General features: G+C 43.1%; 2 protein-coding genes across 2 annotated transcripts in view; one reads left to right on the top strand and one right to left on the bottom strand.

Annotated features, from left to right (window-relative positions):
• The first annotated feature begins 6,342 nt into the window (after nucleotides 1-6,342).
• Nucleotides 6,343-8,999, top strand: LOC112261822 (gremlin-1). Its single transcript, XM_024437444.2, has 2 exons — nucleotides 6,343-6,585; nucleotides 7,141-8,999. Exon 2 carries the CDS (start codon nucleotides 7,142-7,144, stop codon nucleotides 7,691-7,693), a length of 552 nt encoding a protein of 183 aa, XP_024293212.1. The 5' UTR covers nucleotides 6,343-6,585; nucleotide 7,141; the 3' UTR covers nucleotides 7,694-8,999.
• Nucleotides 9,000-9,968: 969 nt separating this feature from the next.
• Nucleotides 9,969-26,463, bottom strand: part of LOC112261821 (formin) — a 60,787-nt gene continuing 44,292 nt past the window's right edge. Inside the window, 4 exon segments of the mRNA XM_024437441.2 lie at nucleotides 9,969-12,294; nucleotides 12,446-12,527; nucleotides 14,039-14,188; nucleotides 17,563-17,614. Of these exon segments, the coding sequence (XP_024293209.2) occupies nucleotides 12,250-12,294; nucleotides 12,446-12,527; nucleotides 14,039-14,188; nucleotides 17,563-17,614 (329 nt within the window). The 3' untranslated portion in view covers nucleotides 9,969-12,249.

The following is a 26,463-nucleotide window of genomic DNA, read 5'->3' as shown; positions in this document are numbered from 1 at the left end:
TTGAGTTTGTACTACAGGATGCAAATTTGTGTTTGAAAAAGCTAGACTTAGCTTTCCTAACTGCCTGTGTATATTTGTTCCTAACTTCCCTGAAAAGTTGCATATCACGGGGGCTGGTCGATGCTGTTGCAGAATGCCACAGGATGTTTTTGTGCTGGTCAAAGGCAGTCAGGTCTGGAGTGAACCAAGGGATATATCTGTTCCTGGTTCTACATTTTGTGAATGGGGCATGCTTATTTAAGATGGTGCGGAAGGCACTTTTAAAGAATAACCAGGCATCCTCTACTGACGGGATGAGGATATGTCATTCCAGGATACCCCGGCCAGGTCGATTAGAAAGGCCTGCTCACAGAAGTGTTTTAGGGAGCATTTGACAGTGATGAGGGGTGATCGTTTGGTCACAGACCCATTACGGATGCAGGCAATGAGGCAGTGCTCGCTGAGATCTTGATTGAAAACAGCAGAGGTGTATTTGAAGGGCGAGTAAGGATGATATCTATGAGGGTGCCCGTGTTTACGGATTTGGGGTTGTACCCGGTGGGTTCATTGATAATTTGTGTGAGATTGAGGGCATCAAGCTTAGATTGTAGGATGGCCGGGGTATTAAGCATGTCCCAGTTTAGGTCACCTAGTAGCACGAGCTCAGAAGATAGATGGGGGGCAATCAATTCACATATGGTGTCGAGGGCACAGCTGGGGGCAGAGGGTGGTCTATAGCAAGCGGCAACAGTGAGAGACTTGTTTCTGGAAAGGTGAATTTTTCGAAGTAGAAGCTCGAATTGTTTGGGTACAGACCTGGATAGTAAGACAGAACTTTGCAGGCTATTTTTGCAAGAGATTGCAACACCGCCCACTTTGGCAGTTCTACCTTGGCAGGAAATGTTATAGTTAGGGATGGAGATTTCAGGGGTTTTGGTGGTTTTCCTAAACCAGGATTCAGACACGGCTAAGACACCATGGTTGGCAGTAAAACAAACTTAGTGAGTAGGCTTCTAATGTTAACATGCATGAAACCAAGGCTTTTACGGTTCCAGAAGTCAACAAATGAGAGCACCTGGGGAGTAGGAGTGGAGCTAGACACTGCAGGACCTGGATTAACCTCTACCTCAACAGAGGAGAAGTAGGAGAAGCGTACGGCTAAATGCTATACGAACTGGCCGTCTAGCACGTTTGGAACAGAGAGTTAAAGGAGCAGGTTTCTATTCTAGAATGGAATAAATGTTTTTTCCTCCTAATTAATCTACACACAATACCCCATAATGAGAAAGTGAAAACAGGTTTTAGAAATGTTTGCAAATGTATTAAAAATGAAAAAAATTAAGAAATATTGCATTTACATAAGTATTCAGACCCTTTACTCAAGTACTTTGTTGAAGCACCTTGAGCAGCGATTAGAGCCTCAAGTCTTCTTGGGTATGACGCTACAAGTTTGCACACCTGTATTTGGGGAGTTTCTCACATTCTTCTCTGCAGATCCTCTCATGCTCTGTCAGGTTGGATGGGGAGCGTCACTGGACAGCAACTTTCAGGTTTCTCCAGAGATGTTCGATTGCGTTCAAGTCCGGGCTCTGACTGGGTAACTCAAGGACATTCAGAGACTTGTCCCGAGGCCACTCCTGCGTTGTCTTGCTTTTGGTCGTTGTCCTGTTGGAAGGTGAAGCTTCGCCCTAGTCTGAGGTACTGAGCGCTCTTGAGCAGGTTTTCATCAAGGATCTCTCTGTACTATGCTCTATTTATCTTTCCCACGATTCTGACAAGTCTCACAGTCCCTGCTGCTGAAAAACAACCCTATAGCATGATGCTGCCACCACCATAAGGATTGTGCCAGGAGTCCTCCAGACGTGACACTTGGCATTGAGGCCAAAGTGTTCAATCTTGGTTTCATCAGACCTGAGAATGTTGTTTCTCATGGTCTGAGAATCCTTTAGGTGCCTTTTGGCAAACTCCAAGCGGGCTGTCATGTGCCTTTTACTGAGGAGTGGCTTCGGTCTGGCCATAAAGGCCCAAATGTTGGAGGTTCTCCCATCTCCATAGTGGAACTCTGGAGCTCTGTCAGAGTGACCATCAGGTTCTTGATCAATTTCCTGACCAAGGCCCTTCTCCCTCAGCTGCTCAGTTTGGCCGTGCAGCCAGCTCTAGGAAGAGTCTTAGTGGTTCCAAGCTTCTTCCATTTAAGAATGATGGAGGCCACTTGGGGACCTTCAATGTTGCAGAAATGTTTTGGTACCCTTCCCCAGATCTGTGCCTCGACATAATCCTGTCTCTGAGCTCTTTGGACAATTCCTTCAACCTCATGGCTTGGTTTTTGCTCTGACATGTACTGTCAGCTGTGGAACCTTATATAGACATGTGTACCTTTCCAAATCATGTCCAATCAATTTAATTTACCACAGGTAGACTCCAATCAAGTTGTAGAAATATCTCAAGGATGATCAATGGAAACAGGATGCACCTGAGCTCATTTTCGAGTCTAATAGCAAAGGGTCTGAATACTTATGTAAATAAGGTATTTCTGTTTTTTATTTGAATAAATTTGCAAACATTTCTGAAAACCTGTTTTGGTAATATATATATATATATATATATATATAGTACCAGTCAAAAGTGTGGACACACCTACTCATTCAAGGGTTTTTCTTTATTTATACTTTTTTCTAGTAGTAAAGACATCAAACTATGAAGTAACCCATATGGAATCATGTAGTCAACAAAAATGTGTTAAACAAATCAACATTTATTTTAGATTCTTGACAGTAGTCACCCTTCGCCTTGGTGACAGCTTTGCACACTCTTGGCATTCTCTCAACCAGCTGCATGAGGTAGTCACCTGGAATGCATTTCAATTAGCAGGTGTGCCTTGTTAAAAGTTAATTTGTGTAATTTCTTTCCTTCTTAATGCGTTTGAGCCAATCAGTTGTGTTATGACAAGGTTGGAATGGTAAACAGAATATAGCCCTATTTGGTAAAATACCAAGTCCATATTATTGCAAGAACAGCTCAAATAAGCAAAGAGAAACGACAGTCCATCATTACGTTAAGACATGAATGTCAGTCAATCCGGAACATTTCAAGAACTTTGAACGTTTCTTCAAGTGCAGTTGCAAAAATCATCAAGCGCTATGATGAAACTTGCTCTCATGAGGACCACCACAGGAAAGGAAGACCCAGAGTTACCTATGCTGCAGAGGATAAATTCATTAGAGTTACCAGCCTCAGAAATTGCAGGCCAAATAAATGCTTCATAGAGTTCAAGTAATAGACACATCTCAACATCAACTGTTTAGAGGAGACTGTGTGAATCAGGCCTTCATGGTTGAATTGTTGCAAATAAAGCACTACTAAAGGACACCAATAAGAAGAAGACACTTGCTTGGGCCAAGAAACACAAGCAATGGACATTAGACCCGTGGAAATCTGTCCTTGATGAGTCCAAATTTGAGATTTTTGGTTCCAACTGCCGTGTCTTTGTGAGTCGCAGAGTAGGTGAACGGATGATCTAAGCATGTGTGGTTCCCACCATGAAACGTGGAGGAGGAGGTGTGATGGTGCTTTGCTAGTGACACTGTCAGTGATTTATTGTGATGGTGTGGGGGTACTTTTCTGGGGACACTGTCTGTGATTTATAATTCAAGGCACACTTAACCAGCATGGCTACCATAGCATTCTGCAGCGAAACACCAACCCATCTGGTTTGCGCTTAGTGGGACTTTCATTTGTTTTTCAACAGGAAAATGACCCAAAACACACTTCCAGACAGTGTAAGGGCTATTTGACCAATAAGGAGAGTGATGGAGTGCTGCATTAGATGACCTGGCCTCCACAATACCCCACCTCAAACCAATTGAGATGGTTTGGGATGAGTTGGACCGCAATGAAGGAAAAGCAGTTAACAAGTACGTACTCAGCATATGTGGGAACTCCTTCAAAACTGTTGGGTAAGCATTTCAGTTGAAGCTGGTTGAGAGAATGCCAAGAATGTGCAAAGCTGTCATCATGGCAAAGGATGGCTATTTTGAAGAATTTCAAATATAAAATATATTTTGATTTGTTTAACACTTTTTTCTTTACTACATGATTTCATAGTTTTGATGTATTCACTATTATTTTACAATGTAGTTGAGTATCTGGAGCATCAGCATTTACATTGTCTAGCTGGAGAATCCGACGCCTCACAAGTCCTCAATTGGCAGCTTCATTAAATAGTACCCACAAAACACCAGTCTCAACATCAACAGTGAAGAGGCGACTCCAGGATGCTGGCCTTCTAGGCAAAGTTGCAAAGAAAAATCCGTATCTCAGAATGGCCAATAAAAAGAAAAGATTAAGATGGGCAAAAGAACACACACTGGATAGAGGAACTCTGCCTACAAGGCCAGCATCCCGGAGTCGCCTCTTCACTGTTGACATTGAGACTGGTGTTTTGCGGGTACTATTTAATGAAGCTGCCAGAACACAGAGGAACTCTGCCTAGAAGGCCATTTTGAGCCTGTAATCGAACCCACAAATGTTGATGCTCCAGATACTCAACTAGTCTAAAGAAGCCCAGTTTTATTGCTTCTTTCATCTGAACAACAGTTTTCAGCTGTGCTAACATAATTGCAAAAGGGTTTTCTAATGATCATTTAGCCTTTTAAAATGATAAACTTGGATAAGCTAACACAAAGTGCCATTGGAACACAGGAGTGATGGTTGCTGATAATGGACCTCTGTACACCTATGTAGATATTCCATAACAAATCTGCCGTTTCCAGCTGCAATAGTCATTTACAACATTAACAATGTCTACACTGTATTTCTGACCAATTTAATGTTATTTTAATGCACAAAAAATTGTTTTTCTTTTAAAAAAAGGACATTTCTAAGTGACCCCAAACTTTTGAACAGTACATATATATATATTGGGATGTATGGACAGTATGTATAAATAAAGCTTGATTTGATTTGAATATATAAAAAGAAAAGGTGTATACAGCAGTAGTTATATAGGATGAGACATGACTAGAATTTACTATATACATATAAAGTGGGAAACAGCATGTAAACATTATTGAAGTGACCAGTGTTCAATGGGGCAGCAGTCTCTAAGGTTCAGGGTAAAAGTACTGGGTGGTTGCCGGCTAGTAACAATGACTAAGGTTCAAGGCAGGAAACTGGGCAGAGACCGACTAATGGTGAATGTTTGGCCTGGAGATAGAAGCTGTTTATCTCTTGGCCCAAGCTTTGATGCACCTGTACTGTCTCTGCCTTCTAGATGGTAGTGGGGTGAACTGGCCATGGCTCTGGTGGCTGAGTCCTTTGTTGGTCTTCTTGGCCTTCCTGTGACACTGGGCACTGCAGATGTCCTGGAGGGCAGGCAGTGTGCCCCCGGTGATACGTTAGGTTGACCGGGCTGTAGGACGGTGCAGTTGCCATACCAGGCGGTGATGCAGCTCAACAGAATGCTCTTAATGGTGCATCTGTAGAGGTTTGTGAGGGTCTTAGGGGCCACGTTGTCAGTGTGGAGGGACATTTTCAGGTCCTCAATGATGTGCATGCTGAGGAACTTGAAGTTTTTGACTCTCTTCACAGCCCCGTCAATGTGGATGGGGCGTGTTCTCTTTCCTGTCATGTAGTTCACGATCAGCTCCTTCATTTTGTTTATTTTCCTGGCACCATTCCGCCAGGGCTCTCACCTCCTCCCTGTAGGTTGTCTCGTCTTTGCTAGTAATCAGGCCTACCCATGTTGTGTCATCAGCAAACTTGATGATTGAGTTGGAGACCTGCGTGACAACGCAGTCATGAGTGAACAGGGAGTACAGGAGGGGGCTGAGCATGAACCACTGTGGAGCCCCTGTATTGAGGATCAGCGTGGCTGAGGTGTTGTTGCCTACCTTCAACACCTGGGGTCGGCCAGTCAGGAATAGGACCCAGTTGCACAGGGCAGGGTTCAGACCCAGGGCCCTGAGCTTAAAGATGAGCTTTGACTAATATGTAATTATCATTATCATGTAATTTCTATCATGTAAAAAGCAGAATGTAAAATAAACCATAACTGCCCCCTCTCTTCTCTCCCCCTCTGTAAACATAGCCTATAGAAAATGTTATATATGAGAGATAACATGCAGATGAGTAAAATAGGCTAGACTTACTTTATATTTATGACATGCATTTACATTCCCAAATGTGTGCCCAGTTCAGCACTGAAGTCTGCATGGTTTCCATGAACTTCGTGCCAAAGTTCTCCTACTCCCCCTCCCCCATGATATTCCTTGGTTGTCTGTTTTCTTAAAGTGTATTCGGGGAAGTGTTGAGGGGGCGGATAGTTTTGATTTTCCTTGCATCATGCTTAGCCAATAATGTTGAGGGGTCTGTTGTGCACATCTCAGCTGGCAGACATTTAAAAAGGAGACAGTCCGGCGCTGCAGCATTTTGTATTGAAACTCCAGCCGCTTTCTATGGAATCGTTAACGACTCCAGACTCCCACCAACGCGTGCCCCGTCTGCAGTACGACAGTCTCCACCATTAGCTGCCTATTGCCTCGGGAGATTTCATAAAAACACCCACCACAGATAATATCATTTGCGGCTACTTGGAGCTTTTGACAGGTGAGTGAAGTGAAGTTCAACGCTTAACATCTGAGAAAGTATGTGCGTAAAACTTGGGCATGTTATCGAATTAGGTTCCTTATCATGTCACACGTGGTATGTATACCTATTCTGTCGTTAGAATACATATCTCAATGATTGTTGTAGGCTATTGTAAATATACATGTGAAATTAAATGATTACTTTCATGCATAAAGATAGTTTTTCTTTATTCGGTTTTACTCAATGGCTTTCGCCTCATAACTATACCGCAAAATCCAGAAAATATACATTTGTATTCTGATAGCTTTTATCTTCTTTCTGGTTTGACGATTGAGTTGGGTAATGTGGACTATATTGTGAATGTAAAAACAAGAAAATAAATATGTTAATTAAAGGCAATGTTTAATGTTTCTATTCCTCTTAAATCGCAAGTTATGTGTAATGTTTCGTGAGTCAGACGAGAAAGCCCATGCATTAATTACGCAGCGTAAATCTGGGTTGTTGTTAACAACAAATATTAAAATGCTAGGCTATGGATGATGATTCAACCTTCACGTATCTTTCCTGTTCAAGGATGGCCAGATCGGCGCGTATCCTCTGTGGCATGGTTTTCGTCCTTGGGCTGCTGTCATCTCCAGTGGATTCCAAAAGGATCAGGGGCTCCCAAGGCGCCATCCCTCATCCTGACAAAAACAACCCAAACGAATCGGAGCAGCAACCACAGACACCGCAGGCGGGCTCTGGTTCCCGAGGGCGGGGAAAGAGCTCTGCTGCACCGGCTGAGGAGGTGTTGGAGTCCAGCCAAGAAGCGTTGCATGTCACGGAGCGCCGCTATCTGAAACGCGACTGGTGCAAGACCCAGCCACTCAAACAGACCATCCACGAGGAGGGCTGCATCAGCCGCACCATCATTAACAGGTTCTGCTACGGACAGTGTAATTCTTTTTACATCCCCAGACATGTCCGCAGGGAAGAAGGAGCCTTCCAGTCTTGTTCATTCTGCAAGCCGAAACGATTTACAACCATGACCTACACTTTGAACTGCCCGGACCAGCAGCCGCCCACCAAGAAGAAGCGCATCCAGCGCGTAAAGCAGTGCCGCTGCATATCCATAGAATTGGACTAGCCATGTGGTGTGATTGACCGGGATGCAGCCAATAAGTCTGCTCATCAAACCGCTATTGGATTGCTCACATGAACGAAAAAACCCATATGACTGACTGGGAGCATATTTCCCTCTTCCAAATATGGGAAAATGTTCAATCTGCAAGGAAAGTAATAAATGAAAAACATGTGCATCCCATGTTATATATAGGCTTGTGTAGATAGGCCTATACGTGGGCATACTATTTTGTAAACAAAGCCTGCTGTACCATATACTTTTATGTGTCAAATGTTGTATTAATCAAATTCCAATAGCAGCCTGTGGCAAGCAACGTTTCATGGTATAATAACATGGAATGAACACAACAAGCTGCCGATTGACTTGTAACCAAGCGCACGGCTTTTCCAACCTCCGCAAATAGGACTGCAGAACCGTTTCACAGAGGATGTTTACACTCTTTTGGACAGAAACATCCTTAGGCAATCACAACAAATTTCAATGGAAGGGAATATGACGGACAATGCATTTAAATAATGGTTGAAGACTAGTTTCCACTATGTGGAATTTGAAGATAAGTGACGACTATTTAATGTGGCAAGAATGCTCCACTGATTTGTGACTCCAATGTTCAATATAGCCTAGTGGAGAAAAGATAGCTTTTGTAAAGTATGCTAGGCCTATACCTATGTTCCACGCTATAAATCGAAACAAACAAAATGTTTGTATTAGTTTGACATTTAAATAAAAATGGTCGATGTTCACTGAATGTATAAAACATTATGAACACCTGCTCTTTCCATGACATACTGACCAGGTGAATCCAGGTGAAAGCTATGATCCCTTATTGATGTCACTTGTTAAATCCACTTCAATCAGTGTAGATGAAGGGGGGAGACAGGTTAAAGAAGGATTTTTAAGCCTTGAGACAATTGTGTTTGTTTGCCATTCACAAACTATTTAGGTGCCTTTGAACAGGGTATGAAGGTGACAGGGGCACCGGTTTGTTTCAAGAACTGTAAAGCTGCTGGGGTTTTCACGCTCAACAGTTTCCCGTGTGTATCAAGAATGGTCCACCACCCAAAGGACATCCAGCCAACTTGACACAACTGTGGGAAGAATTGGAGGAGGATGGGGTGCAACTCAATATTAGGAAGGTGTTCTTAAAGTTTTGTACACTCCGTGTACATCATTGTTTATAATGCTATAGATGGAAGCGTTTCTTTTAGTTTTAAAATGTTATTCATACACCAATTGTATATGCAACCGGTTTGATAATTATATCAAAGCAAGTGATCCACAAAACAAAATAAACAGTTATTGACATTGATGCAGTGTTCACTGAACGTGCTTGTTTTTTTTGTTCACATTCTTTGTCTGAAAGTTGCAGTAAATTAACCCACACCCAAACGGCAAAGACTCCCAATTTCATACAGAACATTTTATGCATCAGGTTAACCCGAAACACCAAGTAAACGCATCCTCTCCAGCGATTGTGGGGTTATTTCCTTGTTGCTTGGAGCCAACCTCTTGCTGGGACCTTTATACGTTCCTTAGACCCGTGGACAGCTTACATTTCGTCGTAAAATGAATATAATTTATGAGGAAAGACCACAAGAAACGCAATTACATGTCAGGCACAACAACCTTCTCAAGAACCCCATTGAAACGATGTTATCAGAGTTTACAATAGCCTCTACCTCGGCTCACAGCCACAGGCCCATGTCTTTCTGTGGACAATCTGACGCTAAACCGGGCTATGACGAATTTGTAAAACCATTGCTGCATTACTATTTTTTGTTCAGACAGTGTACTGTAGATGGTTCTCTACACGGTTCTCTAAAAATAAATACATCAATCAATAGCCCTTCGCTAAAAATGTAATACCGGGCCGAGTTTTCTTCATCAAATCTTTATTGTCCAGTTGTTTAAGCCTCGTGCGCATTTGGCAAATGGTAATTTGCCACCCCATGCGTAAAAAATACATCTGCTTGGAAATGCAAGGTTTTAGGCTAAGAACATATCAGTTGCCTCGCTTTTCTTCGATTTAGCCTTGCCATGCATTCACTGTACTTAATGTAGTGCAGAATAATCAAGTTTGCGGCCAATTGTAGGCAACTACACAAGTCATGTTTTCAGGGAAATTGATTGTTTCTATCCATTTCTATCCATTTAACTGAGGTCTACTTCCTCCCATTATTATCGCGCTTTCTAACACGTTTCAATTATTCATTCATAATGAAAAGATGCATTTTGAGAGGAACAGGTACAATTTAATAAATAATTGCGCATAAATTAATCATATATTTTTTTATTTATTTACTGCATCATTACTGAGCCTGAATGTTAAGCCTATTAGGGAGTGCTGAAAGTAGAGAAACAATTTACAAGGATGCTTTATAAACGTTAATTTCCATAGCTGCAAAGTTCCTCATCTATAGACTTCAGTTAAGACTTTGGTGACTGAAATGTTGTGATGTTTGTGGTGTCTGTCATCTATTTCTTTGACCTAGCGGAAATGATTTATTTTACGATAAACATGTAAAAAAAAGTGGAAACATATATCGGCCTGTAACTAAATGAACCAATTTACATTATAGATAGGCCTTCATAATATTTAACTTCTAGCCTACTAAGTAGGTTTTCAAAAAAATGTAAAGTAAACAGACAATTCGCAATTGTAAGATTGTGAAAACTTCATGCAAAATAATGGCACATTCAATGATTATGAAACAACGATGTTATTTTTTACACTCAATAGGTTCTGACAGGGGTGAAGTATACACATGGCTTGATATGAGTAATCGTTTCTATTTTTAAACAAAGTAAAAATGTTCTTGATTGAAATAAATCAAAAGACAATATATTTAGCCAAATGATACTCTCCCTATCAGTTTGGATCAGGTATGAAACAAGATCATTTGTGGTAAATGAATAAGGCTCTACATAATATGTCACATCCAAATTAAACTAAACACGTCTTTCACCTGACTACTGAGCCATTCATGTATCCTCCTCAAGCTAAGGGTAGGAAACAAATAATACACAAAAATACAGCCTCAAAGAGGCTGTATTTATAACAGTTAATGTTTTGGCATAAAATCCATCTTTCACATTTAGAGTTTTCCAAAACAACGTTTAAATCTTCCAGAGTTAAATGACAAATATTTTGTTAAATAAATATAATATAGTTTTCTCTAAAAACTCGAAATGGATGATGCAATTTTCATTGCAACATTAATTCATAAATGTTCTTATCATAGCACGCAAGCCATAGAATTGCATAGGAGTTTAAACTGAGGTGTAAACAAGTGCAATACATTTGATTAAGTACCATTCTGAGAAGAACAGGGGATGTAGCTTTGCTACTAAATACAGCTGATGCAAGAAGGAAAGTGCTTAGAATTGTGACATACATATGTCATGAACGACATTCATTGGGAACAACTAACGATTCTATCATATACACTTAAAAAATGTGTCAGGGCAGCCATACTCAGAAGACCTGTTGCTTTTCTCAGCGTAGCGTATAGCAGGGTTGTTTGTTCATCTCAGAGCGTGATGTCTGACTCGGGGGATGAGAGCAAAGCATTGCTGCCAAGGTCTGGCATTCTCTGGCTATCACCCAGGAGGGGTCAGTCTGGTGCAGTGAGAAAGTTAACACCGTTACATCCAGTTTCTACCTTCTGACCAGGACCCACATCGCTATGCCTTCAACAGGACTCTCAGTCCAATAAAGACTACTGATTCTCTTCATAATACAACATCAGGTCAAATGTTTCAGTCTCTGCTCATATGAAAACAAACACCATATGAAAGGCATTTATTTACAAGACACACTTCAAAAATGGGCCACAGCAGATGAATAGCTATTCTCCACATGATAGCGTTGTATATTGCTTTCATATTCTGAATCATTGTTAGAATAACAACTCCTGAATGTCTTACTCATTCAATCGTAATAGTTTCTCTGAGTGAACATCACCTGGTAGCCATATCTGCTGACATAGCCCAACAACAATGAGGCCTCCTCTTTATTTTTGATGTATTTATTGTATTTGTATAACCTAGCTAAAATGCATTGGATTATGTCATCAAGATGTGTGATGCTGTCCTTAAAGAAACCCAGACTGGGGAATGAATGTAGGTCCTCAGCTCCAGCAGGCCTAGGAAGCCTAGCGGTCAGGGGTCAGGGGCCTACCTAGACTTAGCAGTCGGCATATCTACAGCAGGGTGTCAGGCAGACAGGTTCTTATTTCCCATTGTGTAAGTGGTCTGGATGGTAGTCCTAGGGATACACAGTGATGGAAGCCACACAAGGTGCCTCTCATCTGGGAACGAGGTTGAGGTGAAAGAGGGGTGCCCCATGGAGAGTGGTGGAGATGGTCCAGTCAGTAGGGACGGTAGAATTGGCCGTAGTAGAGAGGTCCACAGCGTGCGGACACGGAGGGCTATATGAGGTATGATGTTGGGTAAGAGGCAGGTGGTGAAGGCGAGAAGTGGCGAAGCCAGCAGACTTTCCCCATCTGCCATCTCTCTCCACTTCCTCTCTCCACTCTGTCCTTCATTGGTCATCCTCTTCAGCTGGAGGACACGCTGGCTTCCTTCTGACGCAGTCTCTCTTTCTATTGACAGAGGAGAAAAAGGGATAGCTGAGATTTAAAGCATTGTGTTATATGATATGATCCACGATCGACTGTGTTAGTAGCCAAGGTAATAGCAACCATGTTACTGATCAAAATATTTGAGGGAGGTTGAAGGGAGTCCAGTTCTTACCAGACTGTTGGCATTGATCTTCTTGGTTTCCACCCTCTTCTCAGCAGTGATCTTTTTCATGTTCTCCTGCGCTTCCTTCAGCCTGGAAGAAAGAGAAAACATCAACCTAACATTAACCTATCTAGGTTAAAATAACCTTTGATAATAGTACATAAACCATAACAGCTCTCTCACATATCTGACCATGTGGCACAACACTGTCATGTCTAAGACAGAAAACATCTTGATGTCTGTTAATAACATTGACGTACATGAGTTAGTTCGCTAACAACAGCCTCAGTCACTCCAGAAGTTATTTGTACTGTAATAGCAGCATTTATTTTACCTTTATTTAACTAGACCAGTCAGTTAAGAACAAATTCTTATTTTCAATGACGGCCTAGGAACAGTGGGTTAACTGCCTGTTCAGGGGCAGAACGACAGATTTGTACCTTGTCAGCTCAGGGGTTTGAACTTGCAACCTTCCGGTTACTATTCCAACGCTCTAACCACTAGGCTACCCTGCCTACCCTATCCACCCTAGGCACTATTGTATGTGGCACAGCGAAGCACTGCCGCAACATGTTATAGTTTACCGCGAACACTGCATGTAAGCATGGCACAGAGAGTCCTCATCCTCCCTCACAGCCCCACTCTGTTCTGTTGAGCCTTCTGGAGTTAGCAGGTAGTGAAGCCCACTGCTTAAAGCAGGGAGAATGACAGTGGGCCAATGAGATAATGAGCTAGACTTAAAAACACTTGGGTTTTATGGGTGTGCAAACCGTATTTCAAATAAAGTTAATTGTACATAAGCACAATCAGCTGTGTGTAATACGGGACATGATTGCCTAGTAAACAATTAAGAGAGCACATGGGTCCATGGAATGGCTGGGAGAGCATTACCTCTGTCCATAACTCACCAGTTCAAAGATAGCTGCCCTGCTTTACTGTATGTATGGTGACTGTATGTGTGCATGTCTCCATGTGCAGTGCTGCATGTCTCCATATGCAGTAAGCCTGAAGCTCTGTGGACTGGTCAGATCATGACAATGTTTAACAGTCCTCCCAGAACACACAGTCTTTAACGAGCCTCTGTCCCCTGCCAGTAAAGCCAGGAGGACTCCAGGAGAGCTGCTGTCCAGCAGTTGGACTCCCATCCGACCACGCATCGGGTCAGATGAAACACCGTAAATCCAGTCCCAGGCTTTGACTCTGTACCAGGCCCTGGTCCCGGCCTGCCTACCTTCTCTTTGATGCCCGTGTGCTTTAATAAGAACTGGTAAAAGCATCTCCACTCCACACTTTCTACAGAATGTATAATGCCCTGTTGGGGTGTTTGTACCACACATAAATGTGATGGACACCAACAATCTGTTACGTGTTAATAAAGATGGGTAAGAAAAGAGAGACTAAAGGTACTGTTCAACATATTTAAAGTGTGAAGAATGAACTTTGACCCAGTCACAAAAAATCCCCCTTTTATGTCATCAAAAAAAGAACACTCAGGCTTCTAGAAATAGATACAGTTGGAAAGGAGCTGTAGAACTGTCCCCTTCATCACAAGTTGTGTGATTTAATATGATCTCTGATGCAAGCCTGGATTCTTCCACTCACCTCTCCTTGGAGATGTTCTTACACTCCCGTTTCCACGTGTTCTTGAAGTCACTGCAGAACTCATACCAGAGCATGAAGACGTAACCAGGGGCCACCTCCTTCTCCCCAGACTTTGGCTTGAGCCCAAAGTAGCCCACCATGTCCAGGAAGCTGTGTGGGAGAAACAGAGGGAAGAAGAGAGAGGGAAGAGAGATAGAGTGAGAGGACATCCTGCTGGGTCACAGGGGAGAGCCGGTAACGGAGGTCCCGTTATCACATTGACCTCTACTACAGCCTGAAGGGGAACAGTGCCAGGGGATCTAGCCAAAATCTGGCTGACACACACACACACGTTGTTTCGATCCAGGAACAATAGTTATTGGCAGACAATATGCAAGATGATCACAGGAATGTGTAAATGTTACATCAAAACACAGCATGTTGCTGGCACGCACGCACGCACGCACGCACGCACACACACACACACACACACACACACACACACACACACACACACACACACACACACACACACACACACACACACACACACACACACACACACACACACACACACACACACGTTTGTAACGTTCATCATCCTGCACTCTGAGACATGCTTGACGCAAATATGTTGTGGATTAGGTCTTCAAATCCACAAATAGAAGGGAGAACTACTTGAAGAGATTCAAGATTCTCAGTCTTTATGAGAAGAGAATCCACGACCCTGTGTATGGCAGATCCTCAGACTAATTCAATTGTAACCAAATCTAAATTCTTCACAAGGCTCTCAGCAGTGCTCACAGGGCTTGAAAAGCAGCCTGCTGCTCCGGGGTTTTCTCTAACCCAAACATTAAAGGCATTTTCTAGGCCTGTCTGTCACACGCCTGATATAGAGGAGTCATGATTCAGGAGATGTTCCCAGATTGACACAGAGGTTTTGACCTCCAGATGGTAGGTGGCTGTTGCGACGCTAATGTAAGACATGTTGGGGGCCGGGGCAATGTGCGCGGCAGACGGCTGCTCCCAATTCCTCAGATAACTGTCATGTGCTCCTCCTCCGATGGTGCAGTATATCATCCTCGCCTTGCCTCACTCTACAACCAGAACAGACCAGGCCAGCAGAACCCAGGAGGAACACAACAGAGCGAGGACAGCCGGGAATCAATTCTGGAAGCCTTTGTAGACCCGACCAGCACGGTCCAGCGTGATTAACTAGGCCGCTTTTGTATTGGCTCCTTCCCTGACCCTGGGTCAGGTGTCAGAGCTCACACAAATCACACACAGTCTGTAGTGTGGTGAGCTTAGCTCTTTCCCTTGCGTTTTCTTCCTCTTTCTCTCACACACACACACACACATTAACACAAAGGTGCACCACACACACACACACACACACGCACACGCACACGCACATACACAGGACACACCCGCCCACTCCAAGTCCTACAAACACATATCACATACTTCTAGAGGGCTACGACGCAACTACCATGAGACGGTTTATTACTGTACCTATGTCCAGCATTCCTCACTGACGGCTGTAAAATAGGCCAGTTAAAAAAAGCCTGGGAAACCGGGTATATCAAGAGGATATTTGGACCGCTAAAACATTCCATACAAAAACAGATTAGAACGGTAAACACACTTTTGTGATCATCTGTTGTTTCTTTAACAGAGATAAGACATCTTCAATATACTTTGGATAGCGGAAGCTGGGACAGTTCAAATATCCCTCCAGCGAATCACCCTGTAACCACATACGTATGTAAGCAGCACACACGCTGCAGTCGTGTCATATGAAATTGAGCATGATGAGGGAGGGGGAACTGTAATGGTCCATTAACTGTGGACGTATCAGGAAACCTCAGGGAAACTGAAAAATAAAAGGAACAAATTAGGATTGCGTGTTCTGGAGAGGACCTCATTACTCACTGCATAGGATGCCCAGGAAAACTATAACAAACCCCCAAAACTGATGTCATAAACTGTGTATCATATCAGCTTCCCATAAAGTAATTTTACCAACCAAGTATCCAAATTCACTACAACCTATTTAGTCCTATGATGGTTGTTGTCTTGAGGCCACATGGACCAAAACAAACAACCGCAATCCCATTCCTGGACGGGTTGACCCAGTGTTGGCCCAGGGTTGGCCCAGCGTTTCAGTAGCTAACTGTGGTGATGTCTATGAGCCTTATTAACACCGGGTCCTAATGTGAGGGTCGGGGCCCACCCAGGGCCCAAAGAACACACAGCACACACACACTATAGCACACACACCACAGCACACACACACCACGGCCCACTGCCCATATTCATCACCAGCGTGTCACTTTTATGAGATGCGTCCCTGGGAACCTGAGAGCCCCCCCCAGCGCCAGGCAGCCCCCGGCCTCGTTTAGGTGAAATTAAAGGCAAACTTCATTAAAGGCTGGGGGCTGTTAGCCGCGGGACCCTTTTGATCAATATCCCCAAGTTCAACATCTTCATTACACTGGTGTCAGTCACACAGCCGCAGACAGAGATATCACAATACCACCAGGAGAGGGAGAGGGAGAGGGAGAGAGAGAGGGATAGTGGAAAGAGAGAGAGAGAGATAGAGGGAGAGGGGACAGAGCGAGTGAGAGGAGTGAAGGAGACAGAGAGAGAGATGGAGAGACCTATGCATACCCAAGCTGAGTGCTTCTCTTGGCTTGAAATGGAAACATGAAACAGGGACGTTTGGAAACTTTCTCCTTTATGTGCTTTTCATGATTTATGTTGGAATTGGGAGAGTTATGATTTAAAGCAAACAATTCTGGTCTCTATCTAAACAAGTAAAAATATTTTTTTGTTTGCTCTTTCTAGTGTGTTTTTCCGATATGACATTTTCCAGATATGGTTTCGCTCTGACACTCGTTAAACGTCTGCCAGTTGACCATATCTCCATAAATCAGATGGGCCGCTTCTTACAGTGACTCTTGAAGTTTGCAATACCACACACGGAAGATAAGGCTTGACAACAACTGGAGTGGAGTGAGCACAGTGTGTGTATGTAAAAGTATCGGTGCGGGAGCAGTGTGTGTATAGGGAGGTGTATGTGAGTTTGGTGTGTCTACATAGGCAGCCATTCCTGTCTCGGGGCCAGTCTACAGTGGCCCAGGTTATGACCTGGGTTTTCTGCTACATGACTGAAGAGCCTGGATACCGCAAGGCCCCAGTACTGAAGCCTCTGTCTTATCACAATCCGTATCTGATTACTACAGACAGCTTTACAAATGACCTGCATTACTTTTATCTGATGTAAGCCATGTTAGCTATGTGAAACATGTTAAATAACCATCATGCCCTCATGAAATCCACCATCCATTATACTTGGCTGGGTTCCCTTCTGAATGTCGAAAGGTCTTATAAAAGCCAACATTAGAGTATTCCAGAGGTATGCAACCAGCCAGGTCAGAAAATAAAGAACTCCTCTGTTACACAGATGACATGTTGTTTGGTCTAAGACCTCTAGGTAAATCATGTTGTGTTATCATATTAGAATGGATAGAGACGATTCATACCTTTTCTGTGCTGCATTGAGCCTGTCATCCTCAGCAGTGTGGTCCTTTTGAGCTGGAAAAGACAAAAAACAACATGGAGTAAACAAACCTATGTGTGAGGCAGTATTCGTTGAGGCATTGAGGTCAAAGTACATAGAGTAGTGGGAATAGATATATCCAATGGGAGGGAAACTGAGGTACAACAATGAGACTCCATACAGTTCCACTGATACAGGGTCACACTGGGTGGAGCCCAGGTGGGGACACTGTGGGAACAGACCTTTCCTCTCCCAGGGGGAGGAATGAGTGTCAGGGTGGAGGGTCACCAGGTTGACATGTCTAGGGTGAAAGAGCATGTGACAGAGGTGTCTGTGCATTTCATTGAGATTGATTGTAAGAGGTAAGATATTTGTGTGTCAGTTGGTAGAGCATGGCGCTTGCAACGCCAGGCAAAAGTTTGGACACACCTACTCATTCAAGGGATTTTCTTTATTTGTACTTTTTTTCTATATTGTAGAATAATAGTGAAGACATCAGAACTATGAAATAACACATATGGAATCATGTAGTAACCAAAAGTGTTAAACAAATCAAAATATATTTTAGATTCTTCAAAGTAGCCACCCTTTGCCTTGATGACAGCTTTGCACACTCTTGGCATTCTCTCAACCCGCTGCAGGAGGTAGTCAGCTGGAATGCATTTCAATTAACAGGTGTGCCTTGTAAAAAGTCAATTTGTGGAATTTCTTTCCTTATTAATGCGTTTGAGCCAATCAGTTGTGCTGTGACAAGTTAGGGGTGGGATACAGAAGATAGGGCTATTTGGTAAAATACCAAGTTCATATTATGTCAAGAACATATAAGCAAAGAGAAACAACAGTCCATCATTACTTTAAGACACGAAGGTCAGTCAATCCCAAAAACGTTCAAACTTTTAAAGTTTCTTCAAGTGCAGTTGCAAAAACGATCAAGCGCTATGATGAAACTGACTCTCATGAGGACCGCCACAGGAAAGGAAGACCCAAGACCTCTGTTGTAGAGGATAAATTCATTAGAGTTAGTTGCACCTCAGATTGCAGCCCAAATAAATGCTTCCTAGAGTTCAAGTAACAGACACATCTCAACATCAACTGTTCAGAGGAGACTGCGTGAATCAGGCCTTCATGGTCGAATTGTTGCAAAGAAACCACTACTTAAGGACACCAATAAGAAGAAGACACTTGCTTTGGCCAAGAAACACGAGCAATAGACATTAGACCGGTGGAAATCTGTCCTTTGGTCTGATGAGTCCAAATTTGAGATTTTTGGTTCCAACTGCCATGTCTTTGTGAGTAGCAGAGTAGGTAAATGGATGCTCTCCGCACGTGTGGTTCCCACCATGAAGCATGGAGGAGGAGGTGTGATGGTGCTTTGCTAGTGACACTGTCAGTGATTTATTTAGAATTCAAGGCACACTTAACCAGCATGGCTACCACAGCATTCTGCATCTGGTTTGTGCTTAGTGGGACTGTCATTTGTTTTTCAACAGGACATTGACCCAACACACCTCCAGGCTGTGTAAGGGCTATTTGACCAAGAAGGATATTGATGGAGTGCTGCATCAGATGACCTGGCCTCAAAAATCACCCGACCTCAACCCAATTGAGATGGTTTGGGATAAGTTGGACGGCAGAGTAGAGGAAAAGCAGCCAACAAGTGCTCAGCATATGTGGGAACTCCTTCAAGACTTTTGGAAAAGCATTCCAGGTTATGCTGGTTGAGAGAATACCAAGAGTGTGCAAAGCTGCCATCAAGGCAAAAGGGTGGCTACTTTGAAGAATCTCAAGTATAAAATATATTTAGATTTAGAACACTTTTTTGGTTCCTACATGATTCCATATGTGTTACTTCATAATAATGATGTCTTCACTATTATTCTACAATCTAGAAAATAGTAAAAATACAGAAAAACCCTTGAATGAGTAGTTGTCCAGACTTTTAACTGATACTGTACATTATATATATATATATATATATACAGTGTGTTGATGAGGAGTGTGAGTTGGTGATGTCTGGAGTGTGGTTGTAGTAGAAGAGGTCTCAGTGGACTGTGTTGAGGAGGGGAAAGGAGCAGAGGCGCAGAGCAGGGGCACAGGCAGCACAGAGCTGGGCTGAGGAGTGAGTGTATGAGGCTCGGGAACTGGAGGCTCCTGTGTACTCCTGCCATGTAAAAGTGTCTAAATGCAAGGCAGATGTGTGCGGCCGGCCAGGGCGAGGTGCAAGAATTTATCTAGGGCCAGAGAGTGCCTGTGATCTCAGATTTATTGCATTTTTCCAGATTCATCCTTTTTACAATGATGGGGGACCTTTCCCACTTGAAGATTTAAGAGGGGGAAGTCTCCCAGAAATTGTTCAAAGGCAGGTTTGCGGGTCTTTTGGGAGAGGGTGAGCTTAAGCTGCTACCACCCCATTTTTTTTTTACATAAGCAGGCTGATTGTCTGAGATAAACCTAATGAAAAGAAGGGGTGGCCATGGCTGGGATGGGGGAGGAGGGGGAGAGTCATGACCAATGGCGTTAGTCACAGCGGGGGGTCGAGCTGGCGCCTGAGGTCCTCTCTGGTATGGTTCTGTGTGGAGGTGGCACCAGGCTGGCCGGCACTCTGAGAGAGAGTGGTCCACGGAGAGAGAGAGAGAGAGAGAGAGAGAGAGAGAGAGAGAGAGAGAGAGCGAGAAAGAGAGAGAGAAAGAAAGAGAGCGAGAGACAGGGAGAGAGAGAGCGAGAGAGAGCAAGAGAGAGTGAGTGAGAAAGAGGATGTGTTTCTCTTTCTCCGCTACCTGTGTAAACATGAAACCAGTAGTGGCTAACTAGAAAGTTATGAGACACGCATGTTGAGAGGGACAATAAATTAGGCCTTTAAAACTCTGACACACTTTTCCAAACCACTGGTTTACCAAGCATTCAGATAACGAAGGGCTAGGGAACTACATGTCCAGTATAAGCTGTGTTAAGGACCTGGAAGCTTTCTGTGAAAGAAAATTACACAATCTTTACTGCATCGGTGACTACAGCTCCACTGCTATACATTTTTTTAATGTATGTATAGCTGAAGTCGGAAGTTTACATACACCTTAGCCAAATACATTTAAACTCCGTTTTCACAATTTAACTTGGGTCAAATGTTTTGGGTAGCCTTCCACAAACTTCCCACAGTAAGTTGGGTGAATTTTGGCCCATTCCTCCTGACAGAGCTGGTGTAACTGAGTCAGGTTTGTAGGCCTCCTTGCTCGCAAACGCTTTTTCTGTTCTGCCCACAAATGTTCTATGGGATTGAGGTCAGGGCTTTGTGATGGCCACTCCAATACCTTGGCTTTGTTGTCCTTAAGCCATTTTGCCACAACTTTGGAAGTATGCTTGGGGTCATTGTCCATTTGGAAAACCAATTTGCAACCAAGCTTTAACTTCCTGACTGATGTCTTGAGATGTTGCTTTAATATATCCACATAATTTTCCTGCCTCATGTTGCCATCTATTTTGTGAAGTGCACAAGTCCCTCCTGCAGCAAAGCACCCCCACAACATGATGCTGCCACCCCGTGCTTCACGGTTGGGATGGTGTTCTTCGGCTTGCAAGCCTCCCCCTTTTCCTCCAAACATAACGATGGTCATTATGGCCAAACAGTTCTATTTTTGTTTCATCAGACCAGAGGACATTTCTCTAAAAAGTATGATCTTTGTCCCTGTGTGCAGTTGCAAACTGTAGTCTGTCTTTTTTATGGCGGTTTTGGAGCAGTGGCTTCTTCCCTGCAGTGCGGCCTTTCAGGTTATGTCAATATAGGACTAATTTTATTGTGGATATAGAAACTTTTGTATCTGTTTCCTCAAGCATCTTCACAAGGTCCTTTGCTGTTGTTCTGGGATTGATTTGCACTTTTCGCACCAAAGTACGTTCATCTCTAGGAGACAGAACGCGTCTCCTTCCTGAGTGGTATGACGGCTGTGTTGTCCCAAGGTGTTTATACTTGCGTACTATTGTTTGTACAGATGAACGTGGTACCTTCAGGCGTTTGGAAATTGCTCCCAAGGATGAACCAGACTTGTGGAGGTCTACAATTGTTTTTCTGAGGTCTTGGCTGATTTATTTTGATTTTCTCATTATGTCAAGCAAAGAGGCACTGAGTTTGAACGTAGGCCTTGAAAAATATCCACAGGTACACCTCCAAGTGACTCAAATGATGTCAATTAGCCTATTAGAACCTTCTAAAGCCATGACATCATTTTCTGGAATTTTCCAAACTGTTTAAAGACATAGTCAACTTAGTGTACATAAACTTCTGACCCACTGGACTTGTGACACAGTGAATTATAAACTAAATAATCTGTCTGTAAACAATTGTTGGAAAAATGACTTGTGTGATGCACAAAGTAGATGTCCTAACCGAGTTGCCAAAACTATAGTTTGTTAACAAAAAATGTGTGGAGTGGTTGACAAAATCGTTTAATGACTCCAACCTAAGGGTATGTAAACTTTAAACTTCAACTGTATCTCATTTCCATACATACTCAATCAAACATCAAAAGGTGAACGTTAGTGTGTGTGTCTGTGTCGATAAATCTCTCGTTCTCGGAAACGATAAATATACCTTGTTCCTTGCCAGCCTCAATCTTTGAACTTTGTTAAGCTGTGCTGGTGTTCATATTGTTGTCCTATCAAGAGGGAGCCTACAGCCTCTTATTATCATGGCACAAACAAATATACAGGTTTTCAAAGCCTCTGCCCAAGACAATTGATTGCCAACACAGTGAAGACGTCAGGATTGTGCAAATATGAACTAGATGATTATGGCCATGATAGTCTGGTGGGGAAAGGCTGGGAACTTGGCCTGGTGGAAACCAGTGTACAATGGGATCTTGAGTGAAGGACTGACCTTACCCTTTGCAGGACAGTATATGATATTGACCAAGAATACAGATAGAGATTTGACACACTGGAATGTTAAAAGCAATAAACATTCTAGATCATTCTAGAATACTAAAATTTGAGTGCCTTGCGGTCAGATGACAAGCAGTTGCCATACCAATCGGTGATGCAGCCAGTCAAGATGCTCCCAACTGTGCAACTGTGGAACTTTTTGAGGATCTGAGGGCCCATGCCGAACCTTTTCAGCCTCTTGAGGGGGAAGAGGCATTGTCGGGCCCTGTTCACGACCAGTGGTGTAAAGTAAAAGTAAAAATACTTTGTAGTTTTGGGGGGTATCTGTACTTGACTATTTATACTGAACAAAAATATAAATGCAACATGCAACAATTTCAAAGATTTTACTGAGTTACAGTAAAGAAAATTAGTCAATTTAAATAAATTCATTAGACCCTAATTTATGGATTTCACATGACAGGGAATACAAATATGCATCTGTTGGTCACAGATAACTTTAAAAAAGGTAGGGGCCTGGATCAGAAAACCAGTCAGTATTTGTTGTGACCACCATTTTTCTCATGCTGCACTGCATCTCCTTCACATAGAGTTGATGAGGCTGTTGATTGTGGCCTGTGGAATGTTGTCCCTCTTCTCTTCAATGGCTGTGTGAAGTTGCTGGATATTGGCAGGAACTGGAACACGCTGTCGTACACGTCGATCCAGAGCATCGCAAACTCAATGGGTGACATGTCTGGTGTCTGGTGAGTATGCAGGCCATGGAAGGACATTTTCAGCTTTCAGGAATTCCAGATCGTTGCGACATGGGTCCGTGCATTATCATGCTGGAACATGAGGTGATGGCGGCGAATGAATGACACGGAAATGGTCCTCAGGATCCCGTCATGGTATCTCTGTGCATTCAAATTGGCATCGATAAAATGCAATTGTTTTCGTTGTCAGTAGCTTATGTCTGTGTAACGGATGTGAAACGGCTAGCTTAGTTAGCGGTGCGCGCTAAATAGCGTTTCAATCGGTGATGCCGCGGCTTTTGTGGAGCGATGGGTAACGATGCTTCGAGGGTGACTGTTGTTGATGTGTGCAGAGGGTCCCTGGTTCGCGCGAGGGAACGGTCTAAAGTTATACTGTTACATCTGACCATACAATAACCGACATACAAAAACCGACGTTGGAGGCGGTTTATGGTAAAGACATTAAATTAAATTAACATTCAATTCTCTGGCAACAGCTCTGGTAGATATTCCTGCAGTCAGCATGCCAATTGCGCACTCTCTCAAAACTTGAGACATTCGTGGCATTGTGTTGAGTGATCAAACTGCACATTTTAGAGGGGCCTTTTATTGTCCCCAGAACAAGGTGCACCTGTGTAATGATCATGCTGCTTAATCACCCTGTTGATATGCCACACCTGTCAGGTGGATGGATTGTCTTGGCAAAGTAGAAATGGTCACTAACAGGGATGTAAACAAATTTGAAAACAAAATCTGAGAGTAATTAGCTTTTTGTTCGTATGGAATATTTTTGGGATCTTTTATGTCAGCTCATGAAACATGGGACCAAGACTTTACATGTTTAGTTCATATTTTTGTTCAGTGTATATTTTTGACAACTTACTTCTAATTCACTACATTCCTAAAGACTTTTTACTCCATACATTTTCCCTGACACCCGAAAGTGCTCGTTACATTTTGAATATTTAATAGGACAGGAATATGCTCCAATTCACGCACTTATCAAGAGAACATCGCTGGTCATTCCTATTGCCTCTGATCTGGTGGACTCACTAAACACACATGCTTCGTTTGTAAATGATGTCTGACTGTTGGAGTATGCCTCTGGCAGTGGTGGGAAAAGTAATACATTGTCATACTTGAGTAAAAGTTAAAAGTTAAACGAAATGATATAAATATGTATATTTTAAAAATATGTATTTATTTAACCTTTATTGAATTTGGCAAGTCAGTTAAGAGCAAATTCTCATTTACAATGACAGCCTACTCCAGCCAAACACGGACAACACTGGGCCAATTGTGCTCTGCCCTAACGTACTCCCAATCACAGCCGGACGTAATAAGAGCCTGGATTCGAACCAGGGACTGTAGTGACGCCTCTTGCACTGAGATGCAGTGCCTTAGACCGTTGCACCACTCGGGAGCCCATACATATAAAATTAGTTATATTGAAACAAACCAGACGCCACAAGTTTCTTGTTTTAAAAATTTGACAATGCGTTATATTGATAGGTGCTTTTACCCCCAAGCCATAAGACTCCTAAACAAGTAATCAAATGGCTACCCGGACTGTTTGCATTGTGTGCCTCCCACCCAGCCCCTCTTTGACACTGCTGCTACTCTCTGTTTATCATACATGCATAGTCACTTTAACTATACATTCATGTACATACTACCTCAATTGGGCCGACCAACCAGTGCTCCCGCACATTGGCTAACCAGGCTATCTGCATTGTGTCCCGCCACCCGCCACCCACCACCCGCCAACCCCACTTTTACGCTACTGCTACTCTCTGTTTATCATATATGCATAGTCACTTTAACCATACCTACATGTACATACTACTACAATTAGCCCGTCTAACCGGTGCCTGTATATAGCCTCGCTACTGTTATAGCCTCGCTACTGTGTATAGCCTTGCTACTGTTATTTTTCAGTGTCTTCTTAATTTCTTTACTTATCTATTGTTCACCTAATACCTATTTTTTACTTAAAAATTGCACTGTTGGTTAGGACCTGTAAGTAAGCATTTCACTGTAAGTTCTACACCTGTTGTATTCAGCATTTCACTGTAAGTTCTACACCTGTTGTATTCAGCATTTCACTGTAAGTTCTACACCTGTTGTATTCAGCATTTCACTGTAAGTTCTACACCTGTTGTATTCAGCATTTCACTGTAAGTTCTACACCTGTTGTATTCGGCGCACGTAACAATTAAACTTTGATTTGAATTGACACAACAGTGGTAGGTCTGATCACCAACAACGAGGAGACAGCTAATAGGGAGGAGTTCAGAGACCTGACAGTGTGGTGCAAGGACAACAACCTCTCCCTCAACGTGATCAAGACAAAGGAGATGATTGTGGACTACAGGAAAAGGAGGACCGAGCACGCCCCCATTCTCATTGACAGGGCTGTAGTGGAGCAGGTTGAGAGCTTCAAGTTCCTTGCCGTCCACATCACCAACAAACTAACATGGTCCAAGCACACCAAGACAGTCGTGAAGAGGGCACGACAAACCCTATTCCCCCTCAGGAGACTGAAACTATTTGGCATGGGTCCTCAGATCCTCAAAAGGTTTTACAGCTGCACCATTGAGAGCATTGGTTTCATCACTGCTCGGCCTCTGACCGCAAGGGACTACGGAGGGTAGTACCGGGGTCAAGATTCCTGCCATCCAGGACCTCTATACCAGGCGGTGTCAGAGGAAGGCCCTAGACCTTGTCAAAGACATTGTCAAAGACTCCAGCCACCCTAGTCATAGACTGTTCTCTCTGCTTCCTCATAGCAAGCGGTACCGGGGCATCAAGTCTAGGTACAAGAGGCTTCTAAACAGCTTCTACCCCCAAGCCATAAGACTCCTGAACATCTAATCCAATGGCTATAATACCCCTTGTATATCGCCCCGTTATTGTTATTGACTGCTGCTCTTTAATTATTTGTTATACTTATCCCTTACTTTTTTTTGGGGGGGGGGGTATTTTCTTAAAACTGCATTGTTGGTTAAGGGCTTGTAAGTATGCATTTCACTGGTCTACCTACACCTGTTGTATTCAGCGCATGTGACAAATAACATTTGATGGGATTTGATTTGAAGTTAGGGACTCAACATTTCAGCATTCTATCAAAAATGTCCAAAATCTGAGCAGATGAAACATGAAGAAGAGCAGTACTGTATGTATGGATGGGAAGCAGGGGTGGGTCACAGCCCCCACAGCTTCCTCACAGCCTCCCGACAGTCTCCCAGGCAGTTCTGGGTCAGCGCTCCACAGACACG

The sequence above is a fragment of the Oncorhynchus tshawytscha genome, linkage group LG11 (genome assembly GCF_018296145.1).
Source record: "Oncorhynchus tshawytscha isolate Ot180627B linkage group LG11, Otsh_v2.0, whole genome shotgun sequence".
NCBI lineage: Eukaryota > Metazoa > Chordata > Actinopteri > Salmoniformes > Salmonidae > Oncorhynchus > Oncorhynchus tshawytscha.
This window is presented reverse-complemented; position numbering and strand designations above follow the sequence as displayed.

Excerpts from the sequence above, each read along its gene's own strand:
- LOC112261822 (XM_024437444.2), top strand. The coding sequence starts at position 7,142 with ATGGCCAGATCGGCGCGTATCCTCTGTGGCATGGTTTTCGTCCTTGGG.